The 19261-nt window shown below is 41.5% G+C and overlaps 1 protein-coding gene across 1 annotated transcript in view; it reads left to right on the top strand.

The window, feature by feature from the left end:
• sar1b (secretion associated, Ras related GTPase 1B) overlaps window positions 1-19261 on the top strand; it is a 38147-nt gene that overhangs the window by 11216 nt on the left and 7670 nt on the right. Inside the window, exons 3-4 of the mRNA XM_034177957.1 lie at window positions 11140-11259; window positions 13464-13529. Coding sequence (XP_034033848.1) covers window positions 11140-11259; window positions 13464-13529 — 186 coding nt within the window. The remainder of the gene's footprint in view (window positions 1-11139; window positions 11260-13463; window positions 13530-19261) is intronic.

Raw genomic sequence — 19261 nt, forward strand, 5'->3', positions numbered from 1 at the left:
CCCATTCCATTGAAATAGCCCCAAATGCTGCGCAGCTATCTACCGAGTCACATTAGAAAGACAGAGTCCGGTCGGAATTAATAACTTCAAAACGAATCGGCGTTTAAATCAAATGACAGTTCTTTGCAAATTTGGTAGTACAAACCATAAACTGCAATTGATCAAAGCGGGGTTTTTTTTTCCTCCCAAATGAGACGTCCTGCTTTGACGTGCAGCAGCTGGCTAAGCTCAGCTCAGAGGTATGGAGAGACTTTCATGCCAAAATGTCTGAAAGGAAATGCTTTTGACAAAAACTACAGTGTTTTCAAGTGTTCTTTTGCACTGGAAATTATTTGTTGTTTATTCTTCTGTAAGAAAACTGCTCAGAGTGGAAAATTACCAAAGCTGAAAAATAAAACAAGACTTTTACTATGTGTAATGTAATTTTCTTTTTGTTAGACTTGATCTTATAAAATTGGTATTGAAAAAAAGTATCGTTCATGAACCGGTATCGAAGTGAAGGTATCTGTATTGGTACCGTTATTGAAGATGTTTGATACCCAGCCCTAGTGCTTTCACAACCTTGGGTGCACTGCATTCAAAGAATTTTCTCAGAGATATCCTGACAAGATTCTTCAAATGTGACGGAAACGGTGTAAAAATGTGCATACGAGGTCTGTCCAGAAAGTATCGGACCTTTTTATTTTTGCAAAAACCATATGGATTTGAATCACGTGTGATTGCATCAGCCAAGCTTGAACCTTCGTGCGCATGCATGAGTTTTGTTGCGTCATTCGCCTGTGAGCAGGCTTTGAGTGAGTACTGGTCCAGCCCTCTCGTCGGATTTTTATTGCAAATAAATGTCTGAACGATTTGGAGCTTTGCTGCATCAAATTTTTCCAGAAACTGAGAGAGACCTCCAGGTGGACACCATTCGGAAAATTCAGATGGCTTTCAGGGACCATTTTATGGGGATTACACAGATTAAGGAGTGCTCCAGCCGGTTTAAAGACCGCCCACAGCATCTGAGAGCGCAGTGCACTCCGAGAGGCTGACACCCCGCTGAAACAACCAGATCATTTCCAACGTGAAGGCTTTGTTGATCCGGGACATCGTCTGACTTCCACAAAAAGGCATAAGGCGTGGACATCAACACTTTTTTGGCACATTCCACTGTTACAGGAGTTTTTTTCATGGAAAAAGAAGCGGATGGATGCGCCACCATGCCGCTCATTGCGCGGGACAAAACCACCTTCGTGTTGGTCTCACAGGACGGCTTTGAGATGGATTTCAGATAGCTGTCGGTGGCTTTTTAGTCGTGTGACTATCCGAGAAATTGTGCATGAGCTGGACATGCCCCAACATGTCCTGTGAGGCTTCATCATGGCGTTGCTTTGCGCCATGCAGCTCCGCCGCGATGCGCGGAATTCCTCCGCATGTGTGTCTCAATATGCCGAAAAAGTGCTGATGTCCACGTCTTCCGCAATTCCTGTGCTAGTCAGAGGACGTCCCGGATTCTAAACAGCGTCCAGTTTAGAAATGAATGGCACATTCCACTGTTACAGGAGTTTTTGTCATGGAAAGAGGAGCGGAATTCCATGTGTCGCGGCAGAGCCGCATGCCGCAAAGCAGCACCGTGATGAAGCCTTACAGGACATGTTGGGGCAACATTCGCATTAAAAATCCGACGAGAGGGGTGGACCACTGCTCACACAAAGCCTGCTCCCAGGCGAATGGCGCAACCGACAGGCGTGAAAAAACTCACGCATGCGCACGAAGGTTCAAGCTTGGCTGATGCAATCACATGTGATTCAAATCCATATGGTTTTTGCAAAAAATAAAAAGGTCCGATACTTTTTGGACAGACCTCGTATTATTGGTAACAGGTATGATTTTTGGCCCTGAAACCAGGCTGATGACGGAAGAAAGACTGAGGAGACAAAAATCTTCAAAGAAGCCAAAATCATTCATGCCCCATGACAACCTGCAGCTTCCATCATGGAAGGGATACCTTGATAGCACAGATAACAAACAGCACCTTGAGGAATACCTTTTGTAATCATGGATGTCCCATCCTGAATGGATCCAATCGGAATGTGAATTAATTCTTGGGGGTATGAAGAATGGATCAGCCAAACTCCTGCCTGGTGTTTGTGTCATTGAGTTGGTTTGGCATGTGAAGATCATGAAGAGGCTGACACTGGAATCTTTGCCCACATCACTTTTTCAGCCAAGGAGCACAATTGCATGGAACTGCTTTATCAGATTTCATTTGTTTGTGTGAAACGAACACCAAAAGGAAGGAAGGAACACCTCCGTTTCGGCATGTCAGAGGACAAGTTAGGACAAGCCCAGCTCTCCACAATTTCTCTGATACTTACTGGACTGGTAAGCATTGAAAGCCTAGATAGGCATGTCCCAACTTGTCCCATGACACGCTGAAACGGAGGTGTTCTTTGTCTTGCTCAAACAGCGAATCGGTCGTTACGCACGAAGCCTCCGCGCCGCTTTCCATGACAAAATCTCTTGTTAAAAGTGAAATCTGCCGGAAAATGGCTGATGTCCAGCTCTTGTGATAACCAGAGAAAGTACACACGACGGTCTCGTATCCACAGAGCCATCAGCTTAGAAATGATCTGGCGTTTTCTGCATCGTCGTCGCAGCTCGGAGCGCGGCGCGCCGAGTGTCCTTAAAGCCGTCCTTAAAGCTGTAGTAACAGTCCTTATTCTCTATGAAGCCCGTAAAATTTTCACTGAAAGCCAGATAAATTTTTCAAATGGTTTCCAGGTGCCAGTCTCTAACAGCTTCTGAAAAAATTCTGATGGAAAAAAAGTCCAAATCATTCAGCCATTTCCAGACAATGAAAATCCGACGAGGGGGCGGGACCACTCCTTCCACAAGGCATGCTCACAGCCAAATGACGTCGCCGACAGGCGTGGAAAAACTCACGCATGCGCACGAGGGTTCAAGCTTGTCTGACGTAAAAACATATGAATCAAATCCATATAGTTTTTGAAAAAAATAAAAAGGTCCGTTACTTTATTGACAGACCTCATATGTTATGTTATTGTGTTTTTCTGTTGTTGGTTTTTTTTGTTTTTTGTTTTTTGTTTTTTTTATGGGCTGCTCAAATTTCATTGCCCCTTGTGGGATTAATAAAGTTGTTTGACTGGAGAACAGCAGTGATTTGTGCAACTGACAGATTCTAATACTTATTATCTACCGTCCTGTGATGATTCAGGACCTAACAGAACTTTGGATGCAGAAACTGGGCTCGTTCATCATTCACAGCATCTATCGAACACCTGCTCCAACTCCACAGGCTGCGTCATTCTGTCTGCTTATGCGCTTACTGGTTCTGACTAGGACTGGGTATTGAGACCCAGTTCTTTTGGGTATCGTTAAGAAATTATTCGATCCACTGGTATCAATAGCCTTTTTGCTTAACGATTCCCTTATTGGTCCTTCAGAGCGGCTGTTGTTTTTGAGGGTGTTTGTCGGGAAAATGATCATTTCCCTACGTCGATTACAGACCCTGCAGCAGGTCTGTATCAACCGTTTTTGCAGCACGGCTATGCTTTGAACCTTGAACCAATGAAGCAGTGCTCTGATCCGCTGCTTTGTTGGTTTTTTGCTTCGTTCCTCTTCAGAAGCGCCAACTTTTTAACCCCTCTCAAAGCCATTGAAGTATGTCAATAATGAGTCACTTTTGTGCGGATTAAAGTGACTAACTGGGACTTCTGTCTTGTTGCAAGAAAAGAAACAAGAATCATCCTCCGTTCCGTTGCTCCAAACGCTGTGCTGCTCTCTACTGAGTCAAGTTAGAAAGATCAAATCAATTTTATTTATATAGCGCCAAATCACAACAAACAGTTGCCCCAAGGCGCATTATATTGTAAGGCAAAAGCCATACAATAATTACAGAAAAACCCCAACTGTCAAAACGACCCCCTGTGGGCAAGCACTTGGCAACAGTGGGAAGGAAAAACTCCCTTTTAACAGGAAGAAACCTCCAGCAGAACCAGGCTCAGGGAGGGGCAGTCTTCTGCTGGGACTTGTTGGGGCTGAGGGGAGAGAATCAGGAAAAAGACATGCTGTGGAGGGGAGCAGAGATCAATCACTAATGATTAAATGCAGAGTGGTGCATACAGAGCAAAAAGAGAAAGAAACACTCAGTGCATCATGGGAACCCCCCAGCAGTCTAAGTTTATAGCAGCATAACTAAGGGATGGTTCAGGGTCACCTGATCCAGCCCTAACTATAAGCTTTAGCAAAAAGGAAAGTTTTAAGCCTAATCTTAAAAGTAGAGAGGGTGTCTGTCTCCCTGATCTGAATTGGGAGCTGGTTCCACAGGAGAGGAGCCTGAAAGCTGAAGGCTCTGCCTCCCATTCTACTCTTAAAAACCCTAGGAACTACAAGTAAGCCTGCAGTCTGAGAGCGAAGCGCTCTATTGGGGTGATATGGTACTATGAGGTCCCTAAGATAAGATGGGACCTGATTATTCAAAACCTTATAAGTAAGAAGAAGAATTTTAAATTCTATTCTAGAATTAACAGGAAGCCAATGAAGAGAGGCCAATATGGGTGAAATATGCTCTCTCCTTCTAGTCCCCGTCAGTACTCTAGAAGCAGCATTTTGAATTAACTGAATGCTTTTCAGGGAACTTTTAGAACAACCTCATAATAATGAATTACAATAGTCCAGGATAGAGGAAATAAATGCATGAATTAGTTTTTCAGCATCACTCTGAGACAAGACCTTTCTAATTTTAGAGATATTGCGCAAATGCAATAGATAACTTCAAAGAGAATTGCTGTTTAAATCAAATGACACCTCTTTCCAAACGTTGTAATACAACCAATAAACTGCAATCTATCACAATGCTTTTTTCCTACCAAAATGAAACATCTGCGCTGACGTGCAGCAGCTCAAGGCTGTATGACTGCAGACTCCAGCAGCCATCTGAGTTCAGCTCAGACGTATGGAGAAACTTTCATGCCATTAATGTCTGAAAGAAAATGTTTTTAACAAATGCTACAGATTTTGTTTTGTATTTATGTCCAGAGATCAAGGATCCACCATGTACAGTTTATTTATGGCCAGAGATCAAGGATTCAGTGACCAATTTCATATTTATGTTCTTTAAGACTCAGTAAAATGTTGTTGACATAGAAAACCTGTAAAGTCCATTTATAGTACACAGAAAACTCACAGGAGGTATCGATAAGGGAATCGTTAATGGTATCTATCAATAAAATGTTATCAATACCCATCCCTAGTTCTGACACAGTCAGTTACATTTTCAATTGTGGAAAAAAGTGTGCCTTGAAATTGCCCTCAAGTGTCATCAATTTCTAGAGCCATTTCCAGATTATGGAATGCCTGGATCCAATCTTAAGTTGTCAGAAGCCATCCTAGATTCTGCTTGCAAACATATGTGAGCACTTTATGGGGACAAAGGAGTTCACTGGGTCGCTTGATGAGCTATGTTGTCATCTCTTCGACAAAAAAAAAATCTGGCATTGATCCTTGCCACTGACCAGGGGCGGTCCTGGAGGCATGCCGACCAGGCAGCTGCCCGGGGCGGCATCGCGGGGGGGGCACAACCGTGCGGGGGAGGAAAAAAACAGGGGTGGGGGGGGTTGTCCTGACGGGGGGGGGTTCGTGGTTATGTTACGGCAGAGCGGCACCCCCATCCTCCCCCCCGTCCCATGGTGGGAGGCGTGCATCTGGCGCCTGTACAATCTACTGTCCTCACATAATGTTGGGCTCTGTGTTAGCCAACAGAATGGTAGCCCCATAATACACACCGACGCCGTTCCACTAGTGGAACGCTGTAATAGTCATTGAAATGTTGACTACCAAGAACTACACTAATACAGAGGCGATTGCTCTAAGACTGCAAGGGAAGCTCAGCTTCCCCTAAAATATAAAAAAATAAGTGATCAAATATATACTACTGTTGTGTGTACATGTTATTGACTAAATATGCCCTACAACGCGCTCAAGTTTTGTTCAGAATCAGCTTCTTATCCCTGGTAATGACGCGGCTTCCCTCTCACTCATTCCCGCAGCTTCACAGTGTTTTAAACAGTGTGGACGCACAGCGTCCACAGAGTTCAATAGCAAAGCAAAGAGTGCAGCGAGACGAGTCATTGGATAAATGCTGGGCTTTGTCCCGCCCATCGGACGCTCAGTGTCTCTGGGGGTCTATGGGGCAGTGGGCTGGCCTCGGCTGGCCCGGACGCTCAGCTTCTCCATGATGACTGGATGAGCTGTCTGAGACTGAATCCCTTTTTGATTGACAGCGAAATGAGCGAATCAGCGATCTTTTGGTGTAAACATCCGTGGGAGCATTTTTTAATTTTCATTCTGTTCTGAGTTGAACCGGAGACTTTCCTAATCCTCTTAGCGGTATTTTCTTTGTTAATAACGACTAGCGACAAATCGAGCTTCTATTTCTGGTGTGTTTTTTTTGTTGTTGTTGTTTTTTGTAGCTGCTTGTGTTTGGAGACTGATTTCTATCACTCTTTCTGACTTCTATCGCAGTTTCTGTCCCTACCGAGCAGCGGGTGCTGCTGAGCCCCTCCACCGTCACAAAGCGCTCACAGGCGGACACACTTCACACTAGCTTTGCGCCAGTCCCAGCTAGCGAGCTAGCTAGGTAGCAAGCTACACATAATGGCAGACAGTTTGAATGTTGTGGACCGGATTTTGGCGAAGCCATTTGATAGTCTTCCTTATGAAGAAGCCATGGCTTCAACTCTCAATGGTTTGCAGGCCAAAGTTAAAGCAATAGCCCCCAGTGCAATGTTTGTGTATTGCTATGCACACAGACTGAATCTGGTTCTGTCTCAGGGGGCTAAATGCTTAACTGAGTGCAGAATGTTTTTTGCATCTCTCTCTGGGTTTGCCACATTTTTCTTAAAATCCACAAAGAGGATGTCTTTTCTTGAGTCTGCAGGCTGCTCAAGGTTGCCCAGAAATGCTCCTACTCGATGGAATTTCACATCACAGATAGTGAGCACTTATTTATATGGTGCGACTTTAATGGAGGTTTAAGTCTTGTTCATTATGGTGTATGGTACTCTATGATAATGCAAAGTGCACTTTGTTGGTAAAACTGAATGACTTGTGCAATATTTTGACCATCAGGTGGTGCTGTAGTGCAGTTGTGCTTTCTTAAATACCTGTACTGTACATAGTTATAATGTGAAGTGACTGAGTCTTTTGTTTTTTTATGTTCAAAAACTTTATTGAAGTAATTATTGTTTATCTTTGTGTTTGTTATTGCAGTAGTCATTAAAACCGGAAATTTGTTCTTGAAAATAGCTGTTGTGAGTTAATTTGTGGCATTGTGGGTGTTCTGAACGAAGTTAGTGCTTTCATGGGTGGTGGGGCGGAGGTGGTGGCCACGTTAGTGTGCCCGGAGGGAGGGGGCGTGCACGGGGGGGGCGCACGCAGGGGGTTTCGCCCGGGGAGTAAATCACTCTAGGACCGCCACTGACTTAAGATGCCTTTTGTCTGCACCTTTAAAGAGGGCCTTGTATCAGATCCTTATTTGGAAAAGGGGTACACTGCCTACACTTTCTCTGCCACCTCCAATCAACTTTGGCCAAAATACTGAAAATGGACATCTCCTGGCCACAAGAATGATGAAATCTCCCAAACCGAATCTACCATAAGTAAAGTACGAGTATAACTGCCAGGAGGACAAGTGTCAACCTCACAGTCCTTGTAAGAAGGCTCATGTTCAATGCACGAAGCAGTGCCAATGTAATGTGGCTCCCCTTCAGTGTAACTTAACAGCAGAAAATTTAAAAGATAATGAGCATGATTACCCTGTTCAGTGAGATATAATTTATTTAATCTGTCCCCATCATGACTCAATTTGATGTTGACAGAATTGTTACTTCACTTTAGAACCCTGTTGCATTTGTGTCAGTTACATTTGGCGTTCTTCATACTTTGGGTTCTTGGGGTACTGTTGTCATCCTGTACACTGACTTTCATTAACCTGTAAGCAACTTCTGTCACTGAAGTAACTTGCTTGTCCAAACCTAGACTTACAGCATTTGGAATCTAAAGTGTTAAAACTGCTTAAAATGTACTGTAACACTGTTAATCACTACTGATAAGCTTTTGAAATAAAACTAAAAGTGTGATAACATACATCTGATAAACATTTAGTCATCATTTACTTGATTTGGAAAAAAGACTGAAATTTGCAAAATTTTTGTAAGGAGTAAATTGGTTTAAAATAAAAAGAACAGAAAAGAAATTCTTTCCTGGGGTCAATGCCACACATGGAAGGGGATGCTTAAAATCTGGGGGATGAAATCTTAATTACTCCATGTTGGTCAAACCAATAGATGTAAGTGAATGCAACTTAATGCTCAATTTAGAGTACTATATGTGTCAGTTTTTGAAAGCATAAGAAAAATGATGCGGTCATTACTTTCTTAGTTTGACCCTTTATGGTCCATACACAAACATCTGACAGTAGTATATAAATGAAATGGTAAATGGACTGCATTTATATAGTGCTTTTCCATCTGCATCAGACTCTCAAAGTGCTTTACACATCAATGCCTACCATTCACCCTGATGTCAGGCTACTGCCATACAAGGTGCCCACTACACACAGGGAGCAACTAGGGGATTAATGACCTTGCCCAAGAGCCCTTAGTGATTTTCCAGTCAGGCTGGGATTTGAACCGAGGATCCTCTGGTCTCAAGCCCAACGCTTTAACCACTAGACCATCACCTCACCCATAGTGTTGGTCTTCTCATTAGAAATGATGGTAAAATAACCAGTTACATTTCTCCTGCCCCTAACTTTCAAGTAGATTTTTCCTCATGGTCTATAAATATGAAATCACTGAAAATGTAACTTGTCCAAGACAATATCCCTAGCAGACCTCCAAAAATCAAAGTAGAATGGTCCATTCTATTAAAAAAACAAAAAACAGCCAGGATAAACGTATGTTCTGCCCTGGCACCCCTAGTATATGAAAATACGAGTGGATAACAGTGTTTGTCATTCACACTCAGTTTGTATTATGGCAGCAACAGACAAAATTATTTAATTCATTTAGGCTTCTCGATTGTAGATTAGACTTTGACAATATGTGTACCTCATCCAGCCCCCACACACACGCACAAAAAACCCTGACAAATTATGGCCTCTTTCATTTATATCAACAGCTCTTTAGACCTCATATTGAGACTTATGTTGCACAGTGACCAAATGCAACACGTGGAAGCAACTCCAGACCTTTTATCTGATTAAAATGCCACAGAGTAAAAAGGAAACAGAAATTCAGGGCCAGTGTTGCAGCCAGTGGTGGTGATGCTTATCCTTTTAAAGAAAAACTAAAGGGATTGGGGGGGGGGAGAAAAGGTTTTGTTTACCCACATCAACAAAATTTGACAAGTGCTGATAACTGATCAACAGTTCTCTCATTAAATTTCATTGATAATGGGTCCCAAAGTTTATTTGGGGGTGGAGGCATGACACATCTTTGTATTTGAAGCAAAAATTCAAAATATTTATTTTTCTTGTAGCTTCAAATGCTGGCTGTCAAAGGAACATAAAGTGACTGGTTGGGTTTATTCCTGCGAAGTCGCTCACTCAAACTGCATTAAATAACCTCACACAAGTCATCCAAAAGAAATGTCTGTGATGACATGTTGAGTAAAAATCTTATGAGAAGTCTCATGTACAGGCTGTTTGTGTCCCCAGAATGCATTGCACTAGTTTCTGCCTCAGTGTCGTCTCTCCTGTTCACCCTGTCGGACAGGTAGCGTTGTGTTCCAGTGAGAAATAAAGACGTTTTAGAGCTGACTCGTGAGAATTTCACAAGCGAACTGAGTAAACACTAAATCATGTCCACTTATCTTTCTAAGTGCACCCAGTGTGACAAAGCCACAAGAAGCATTTATTCTGCTTGTACGATAATCTGTCAGAATAACAAATTCAAGTTAAATAAACTCAGTTTCCATTTTAAATTGTATAGCTTTGATTTTAAATGTGACACAGTAATGCAGGAGTCTCCCCCTGGAGAGCAGCTATGCTACATAGACTGTTACACAGATACCACCATATTGGATTTAGCGCAGTGCACCCTGGGACGACACGTTCGAGATGTCAGCCTTCTCGAACGTGTTGCAGACATTGTGATTCTCGGGTGTTGTCTAGTAATTAAGCCATAAAACCCTGCGGAATCTAATCATTGGCATGTATGATCTGATAGTCCACGTAGCAGTCATTGTAGCAGCACTTGTAAATTTGCAGCTCCCAATTGTAACTATTTCTGCACGTTAAACTATTCTGCAATATATGATTTCAGTCATATATATGCCAGCACCAAGCGTAGGCTGGGTCACCACAGCATTTGATGTTTAAACTAATTGTAGCTGTTGTAATGTTAACTTTTAGTGGGGTGAATGAAAATTGAGAGTTTAAAAATCACATTTTATAACAGAATAAAAGCATCTTAATTGCATGCTCAGACTAATATACATGTATGTGCATTATTCCAAAACAAGACGGCCAAAAAAATTGACACTGCATAACATAACAACTTGTACTGTGGCAATAATTAGCAAAGCTATTACAAAATGGCATGGTATACTGGTATACCTGTCCTTATACCATCGATTGTTGTTGCAGTTATAAACTACACATCGATCAGCACCACCCGTTTCACTCTAAGGGTGAGGCACACACTGGCATGACAAATGAGTATGATGATGATGCTTCAACCACAGCTAATTAAATCTGGTGTGTCAATCAGGACCTGGGGGAAAAAAAAAAACAGATTTAGCTGATCAGATGTGGGCAGAACAGGTTCCTGTTCTCTGTATGTGGATTATCATGTTATACGGATTAAATTGACGATTTGGTGCAGTCTTGGGTTTTTCGGTTCTTCAAAACAGTTTTTTGATTGGTCACCACTCAACATGTGTGGATAGCAAATGTGCTGGGGGCAGGTCTATTCACTGTGAACAGAATTAGATGATGGCTATAAATGAGACCCAGCCATTTGAGGGGCACCAGCCATGCACATTGAAGTAACATCTTAAATACAGTGCTTTAGGCATAATTGTGTCTCCTCACATTTGTGTTGTGACTTTTTTTTTCTGGCTCTGTTTCAGGACTGAAGAATAAATCAGGCAAGTTAGTATTTCTTGGTCTGGACAATGCTGGCAAAACGACGCTACTGCACATGCTCAAAGATGACAGATTGGGTCAGCATGTGCCAACTTTACATCCAAGTGAGAGTCTGTCTCTCTCTCTCTCTCTCTCTCTCTCTCTCTCTCTGTCTCTCTCTCTCTGTGTCTCTCTCTCTCTCTGTCTGTCTCTGTCTCTCTCTGTGTGTGTCATGTACAGACATGCAAATCCACTTACAGTGCATTCTCAGTAGTTTGTTCACAGACATTCATGCTGATAATGAGTATATCTCATCTCCATTAATTCTAAAATTTAGCAGTAATAATGTTATAAAGAGAACTGAAGTTTTAAAAGTGGCTGTAATAAATATTTAAGAAACTTAAAGTTTATGAGCAACTTCACCTGTTGTTGCTCAAGCACATTGTAAACATTGACACGATGGCGTTTGATGCGGAAAGTTCAGAAAGATACAATTGGAATGTTTTGATTACCATTTACAGTTGGCAATGAAAGACTTGTTAACTTCGTGTTAAAGTCAGAACAAGAAGCTGCACTGAAAGAGATCTATCTGGGAAGAGACACATTCTGTGTGTTGTCGCTCCAACGAGAGCGACACGCTGGAGCAGGGTGGTGAAAGTCCGGCGAGCTCAATCTGTGGGCGCGAGCTATCCCACAATTCCATAATAGCAGAGATGTCGGTCCAATGAGAGCAGCACTCTGAGCAGGGTGATGAGTGCGCTCATGATTCTCTTATTTTTCCATGCTAAACCTTAAAGTGCATATACTATCTGTGAGTAATACTTACTGTTTTATGTTAAATTGATCTGTTTTGGTCTTCTGAAACAGTTGATGTATTTTATAACTTAAAAACGGAAGCGATGCTTACTCGTTAGCATGTCTATGGCATTTTCAGTGTTGAAGTTAGCATTAGAGTCAAATGCATTACAAATTGTAATATTCATTTATTTCTGTTTATGCATTGTAATCATAACATAGTCAAAAGTAAAACAGACAGTATAAAGTTTGTTCAAAAAGGAGTGGGAAGAAGTCTAAACTTAATGAATAATTCAATATTATTTCAATACTTTTTTTCTTAACTATTATTATTTTAACTTGGATTTTTATGTACTAATTGTGCAATGAGTATTACTATGGTTTTAATTATTATGGATTTTAACTTTTGATGTGTGCTTTTATGTACTGTTTGTGCAAACTTTTTAATCACGCAGTAAATGTTATGTTATGAATACCACCCATTCCCTGCTTCCTTAAAAGTACTACTGTTAACAGTCATGATGATAATAATGGCAGCAACAGCAATAATAATAATCATGCTACAATACAATTTTAGAAAAAGACAAAGATAAATGGTAACGGCTTCCAGTGATCACCTAGTGACTCACACACCCCCACTTCATCCCTGTATCCTGTGAAAACACATTCTTTATACTTTGTTTTACACTGCTGAATGTTTGGACAGTGCTTTAACTCCTCACCCACACTGTTCCACAGTCTCACCCCACAAAATGAAGTGCAAAATCTTTTCTTGTTTGTAAGGATTTTATTAATTTTGAAGTTGTTTTTCCCTCTTAATTGATATATCTCCTTTTGATCCCTGAACAGTTTCTGTATTTTTTTTTTCTTTCTTTCTTTGTACAAGATCTGTGCTGTTTGGAATTTTATACTATGTCTGTTAATTTTAAGATTTTTTACTTTAAGAAGAGTGTCTCGATAGCTGACATAATGAATGACCCGTATTACCCTTTTTTGAAGAATACGAATAGTTAGTGATTTTATTGAACTCATGTAATTCTTGCCCCAGATCCCGTAAGACAGTGGAACAGTATAGGATGCAGAGTGATTTGTGATTCAGAACGTGTTTTGCTTTGTTTAACACTGAAATGCTTCTTGATAATTTGTTTTGTATATATTTGATGTGTGGTTTCCAGCTGATTTTCTAGACCTAGTAAGGGCAAAATTCTATTAGAGGAATGATTTTGAATAAGGAAAGTTTTCTCTCACTCTCTCTCTCACTCACTCACTCTCACACCACAATGGGTGCTGTACTCTCTGCAGTTGGTTGTCTGGAATAGCCCCACATTGCATTTCAGAGCTTCTAGAATTCAAAAATTCATAAATCTCCCCCCTGGATAATTTTGGGTTTTAGCTTTTTTTGTTTTTCACCACTTTCATCCCTGAGTTTACGAAATTTAACTGTTATTATGATATAGTATTTGACATGTTCAAATAATTTTTGAGCCAATCAGATTGTTTTGAGATTTGAACATTTTTTTGCTTCATGTTTTAGCTTCAGAAGAGCTGACAATTGCAGGCATGACCTTCACCACATTTGACCTTGGAGGACATGCACAAGGTAACCATCTCCTAAATTCATACCCTTAAGATTTTTATATTTGTTAGGTTTGAAAAATTAAGAATGGGGGCGTGATTTAAAAACAAACAAAACACACTAATTCATTGTGAATGAATTATTACTTTGAACTGTATCTGTTAAAAAAATGTGCTCTAATATATCTCACCAAACTTAGGAGTAACAGGAGGTCTTTTTACATTGTTTTCCCTAATGTTCCTGTTTATGTGACATCAAGAATGCACACATTGACTTTGATCCCTAAAGTTTGTATTCTCAAACACACAAAAACGTTTGAAAACCCTTTTTTCTGTAGTCCTGTTTAAAGAGGTATAAATTACGGCTTCAAGGTCATGATTTTTTTCCATTTGTGTTATTAATATTGAGTAGATCCGTTCTTGGTGAGGACTTCACGCGCGATGCTGAAATCTTTGCAGAATCGATACCTCGATTGCAGCACTTGAGAAACAGAGTGAGGAGTTGAAGAATCTGAGATTGAGATTGTCCTGAATCAAGACTAAGATCCAAGTTCTTACTACTTTTGTGGACTAAGCCATCAGAAGTGTATCTGTATGTGTTGATCTTGTGGAGACATTCACTTGTCTCTGCCGTGGCATTCATGTCTCTGTTTCTTCCTCCTTGAGATCTCCCGATCTCAAGGGAAAAGCTTATGGAGTCATGAGGTTGCTGGACAGAGGTGTTTGGTGATAGATACCTTTGCAGGAAAATGAAGGTCCAAGTCTTTAGGGCATGGGTTAAAGTACTGTGTCACCTGCGGCCCAGAGGACCAACGCACCCAGCTGCTAACAAACGGTGGCAGCAGCAGAGAACGAGTCACTTGGAAGAAAAGCGCTTAATCAGTGAAGTTCCACAAAAACCACACTTGAAGGATATATTTTTTTTCTTTCCTTTTTTACACGAGGGGCCGTAACTTCAGCTTGTCGGTGAGCCCACGTGACACCGGTAACAACGCGCGCATTTGAAGGAAAAAGTCCCGTTTCACATAATAAGGGAGGACGTTATCTTTAACTTCAGCTGATGAAGTGGTGAAGTGGCAGATATTAATGATCCAGTCCGGGTCCGAGGGTTGGCTGCCCCTCGGAAAAGCCATGTTAATGAGGAACGAATAAAAACTCCAGTGGGACACAGTGACGAGCCTCGTTTATTGATCGCACCAAAGTCCTGGTTAGTGACTTTAATCAACAAAAAAGGTGAGTCACGATTGATATCTTCAAATGGCTTTGATGAAGTATAATTTGCGGTACGCTACGTTTGTTTTACGAGTGAGAGCATTTTACCGATTAAATTTGAATAAGCCAGGTTCAAGTTTCTCAGTGCGCATGCAAAATTTGACTTGCTCTTTTGAAGAGCACCCCCAGACCCCCATAATCAATACTGTGTTTTTATTTCACAGTTTGAAGTGACTTTTATGTTTCAGAGGGCTTCATACCCATTAGAATTCACCAGAATACACAAAATTTGACTTGCTCTCTTAAAAAATTTCTGGTGGTATCCCCCAGACCCCCCATAATCAATACTGTGTTTTTATCCATTACAAAGTGATACATCGATACTATTTTACACCGTCAAAGCTGTTCAAAATGAAAGTAATGTTTGCTGGAAATGTGGCATAGATATAGGAACATACCTGCACTGTCTCTGGGAATGTCCATTGGTCTTTCCATTTTGGACAGAGGTCATTAAAAATCTGGAAAAATGGACTGTGATAACTATCCCAGCAGTGCCACAATTGTGCCTGTTGAGGGATAAGTCCTTCTTGTCCCCTTCATCTATGAAAGAACTATTCGGATTTTTGATGGCTGCATTTATAGTGGCCACCAGATCAATTCTACAGATTTGGAAGAGCCCGCATTGGCCTAAACTTGAGGACTGGATTACACTGATGTCAGAGACTGCGGCTTATGAGGCGTTCATTTCCAAAGTACATAAGTCCAGGATAAAACCAGCAAAATCTGGTTATATTTCATGTCATTTCTTAAAGAACAAGACTCTGCCATCATCAAAATACCATGATTGTGCCATTGATTATTTTACACATTACATTTTAGTTTTTTTTTTAGTTTTTTTTTTTTTTAACTTTTTATTTGCTTTGCCTTTTTGGGTTATTATAAGCGGTTGCTTATGTGAAAAAGGAAAATTAATAAAAACTTAAATGACAAAAAAAAAATACTGTGTTTTTATGTCAGTTTGAAGTGACTTTTGTTTCAGAGGGCTTCATACCCATTAAAATTCACCACAATACACAAAATTTGACTTGCTCTTTAAAAGAATGTTCTGGGGGAAGCACCCCCAGACCCCCTAGAATCAAGACTACACCTCCGCCCCCCACCACCCTTTTATGTACCTTCATGTTCAGGTTTTGCATTGTTTTTATGCTTTGTCTCTCTCTCTCCTTAGAGGCTATTTAGAATAGATTTGTATACTGTATTTATTGAGGGGAAAAAAAGTGTGCGCCCCCACTACGCCACATTTTAGGGAATTGCTGGCATTGATTTTTGCCAGGAAAAAAATTTCAGTCAGATGAAAATTGATTACTTTAACCCATGCTTTAGGGTCATGGTGCTTCCTGTCTTACTGTGTGGTTGTGACACTTGTGACCTAAGGCAAGGACTGCATGTCTTTGGTACCCTGTCTATTCTGAGGATCTTTGGATACTGCTGGAATGACTTTGTCAAACAAACTGTTACTTAGCGAAACTCTAAGTAGTATCACTTGCATTATGAGGGAATGTCAGCTTTGATATTTTGGCCATGTGGTGTTTTTCTCTGTGCATGGTCCAGCACACAGGTAGCTGTGTGTTGAAGACCCCAGTGGCTGGAGAAGGCCAAGGGGGACGCCAACGTTTCACCTGCCTGTGGCACATTTTCATGTTACAGCCTTATTCCAAAATGGAGTAAATGCAGTTTTGTTTTGTTTTTTTCCCCTCAAAATTCTTTTGCATTTTTGCAAATTTATTAAACATAAAAAACTAAGAAATCACACGTACCTAAGTATTCACGCCCTTTGCTCAATACTTTGTTGATGCACCTTTGGCAGCAATTACAGCTTCAAGTCTTCTTGAATATGATGGCACAAGCTTGGCACACCTATCTTTGGGCAGTTTTGACCATTTCTCTTTGTAGCGCCGCTCATGCTCCATCAGGTTGGATGGGGAGCGTCCGTGCACAGCCTTTTTCAGATCTCACGAGAGATGTTCAGTCTGATTCAGGTCTGGGCTCTGGCTGGGCCACTCAAGCACATTCACAGAGTTGTCCTGAAGCCACTCCTTTGATATCTTGGCTGTGTGCTTAGTGTCGTCCTGCTGAAAGATGAACCGTCACCACAGTCTGAGGTCAAGAGCGCTCTGGAGCAGGTTTTCATCCAGGATGTCTCTGTACATTGCTGCATTCATCTTTCCCTCAATCCTGAGTAGTCTCTCAGTTCCTGCTGCTGAAAAACATCCCCACAGCATGATGCTGCCACCACCATGCTTCACTGTAGGGATGGTGCCTGGTTTTCCCCAAACATGACACCTGGTATTCAGGCCAAAGAGTTCAATCTTTGTCTCATCAGACCAAAGAATTCTGTTCCTCGTGGTCTGAGTGTCCTTCAGATGGTTTCTGGCAAATTCCAGGTGGGCTGCCATGTGCCTTTTACTAAGTAGTGGCTTCCGTCTGGCCGTTCTACCATACAGGCCTGATTAGTGGATTGCTGCAGAGATGGTTATCCTTCTGGAAGGTTTTCCTCTCGCCACAGAGGAATGCTGGAGCTCTGACAGAGTGACCATTGGATTCTTGGTCACCTTCTCGACTAAGGTCCTTCTCCTCGTTCACTCAGTTTAGATGGGCGGCCAGCTCTAGGAAGAGTCCTGGTGGATCCGAATGTCTTCCATTTACGGATGATGGAGGTCACTGTGCTCATTGGGACCTTCAAAGCAGCAGAAATGTTTCTGTACCCTTCCCCAGATTTGTGCCTTGAGACAATCCTGTCTCTGAGGTCTACAGACATTTCCTTTGACTTCATGCTTGGTTTGTACTCTGTCAACTGTGGGACCTTATATGTAGACAGGTATGTGTCTTTCCAAATCATGTCCAGTCAACAATGATGAACACTGGAAACAGGATGCACCTGAGCTCAATTTTGAGCTTCATGGCAAAGGCTGTGAATACTTATGTACATGTGATCTGTCCATTTAGTTTAGGTTTTTGGGTATATATATATATATATATATATATATATATATAAACGCAACACTTTTGGTTTTGCTCCCATTTTGTATGAGTCTGAGTTTGTATGAGTCTAAGGCACACCTGTGCACTAATCATGGTGTCTAATCAGCATCTTGGTATGGCACACCTGTGAGGTGGGATGGATTATCTCAGCAAAGAAGTGCTCACTATCACAGATTTAGACTGGTTTGTGAACAATATTAGAGGGAAATGGTGATATTGTGTATGTGGAAAAAGTTTTAGATCTTTGAGTTCATCTCATACAAATTGGGAGCAAAACCAAAAGTGTTGTTTATATTTTTGTTGTGTGTGTATATATATATATATATATATATAATATATATATATACTCAACAAAAATATAAGCGCAACGCTTTTGGTTTTGCTCCCATTTTGTATGAGATGAACTCAAAGATCTAAAACTTTTTCCACATACACAATATCACCATTTCCCTCAAATATTGTTCACAAACCAGTCGAAATCTGTGATAGTGAGCACTTCTCCTTTGCTGAAATAATCCATCCCACCTCACAGGTGTGCCATACCAAGATGCTGATTAGACACCATGATTAGTGCACAGGTGTGCCTTAGACTGCCCACAATAAAAGGCCACTCTGAAAGGTGCAGTTTTGTTTTATTGGGGGGGGGGGATACCAGTCAGTATCTGGTGTGACCACCATTTGCCTCATGCAGTGCAACACATCTCCTTCGCATCATCCGTGAAGAGAACACCTCTCCAACATGCCAAACGCCAGCGAATGTGAGCATTTGCCCACTCAAGTCGGTTACGACGACGAACTGGAGTCAGGTCGAGACCCCGATGAGGACGACGAGCATGCAGATGAGCTTCCCTGAGACGGTTTCTGACAGTTTGTGCAGAAATTCTTTGGTTATGCAAACCGATTGTTTCAGCAGCTGTCCGAGTGGCTGGTCTCAGACGATCTTGGAGGTGAACATGCTGGATGTGGAGGTCCTGGGCTGGTGTGGTTACACGTGGTCTGCGGTTGTGAGGCTGGTTGGATGTACTGCCAAATTCTCTGAAACGCCTTTGGAGACGGCTTATGGTAGAGAAATGAACATTCAATACACGAGCAACAGCTCTGGTTGACATTCCTGCTGTCAGCATGCCAATTGCACGCTCCCTCAAATCTTGCGACATCTGTGGCATTGTGCTGTGTGATAAAACTGCACCTTTCAGAGTGGCCTTTTATTGTGGGCAGTCTAAGGCACACCTGTGCACTAATCATGGTGTCTAATCAGCATCTTGGTATGGCACACCTGTGAGGTGGGATGGATTATCTCAGCAAAGGAGAAGTGCTCACTATCACAGATTTAGACTGGTTTGTGAACAATGTTTGAGGGAAATGGTGATATTGTGTATGTGGAAAAAGTTTTAGATCTTTGAGTTCATCTCATACAAAATGGGAGCAAAACCAAAAGTGTTGCGTTTATATTTTTGTTGAGTGTGTGTGTGTGTGTATATATATATATATATATATATATAT

The sequence above is a fragment of the Thalassophryne amazonica genome, chromosome 9, assembly GCF_902500255.1.
Source record: "Thalassophryne amazonica chromosome 9, fThaAma1.1, whole genome shotgun sequence".
NCBI classification, from domain to species: domain Eukaryota; kingdom Metazoa; phylum Chordata; class Actinopteri; order Batrachoidiformes; family Batrachoididae; genus Thalassophryne; species Thalassophryne amazonica.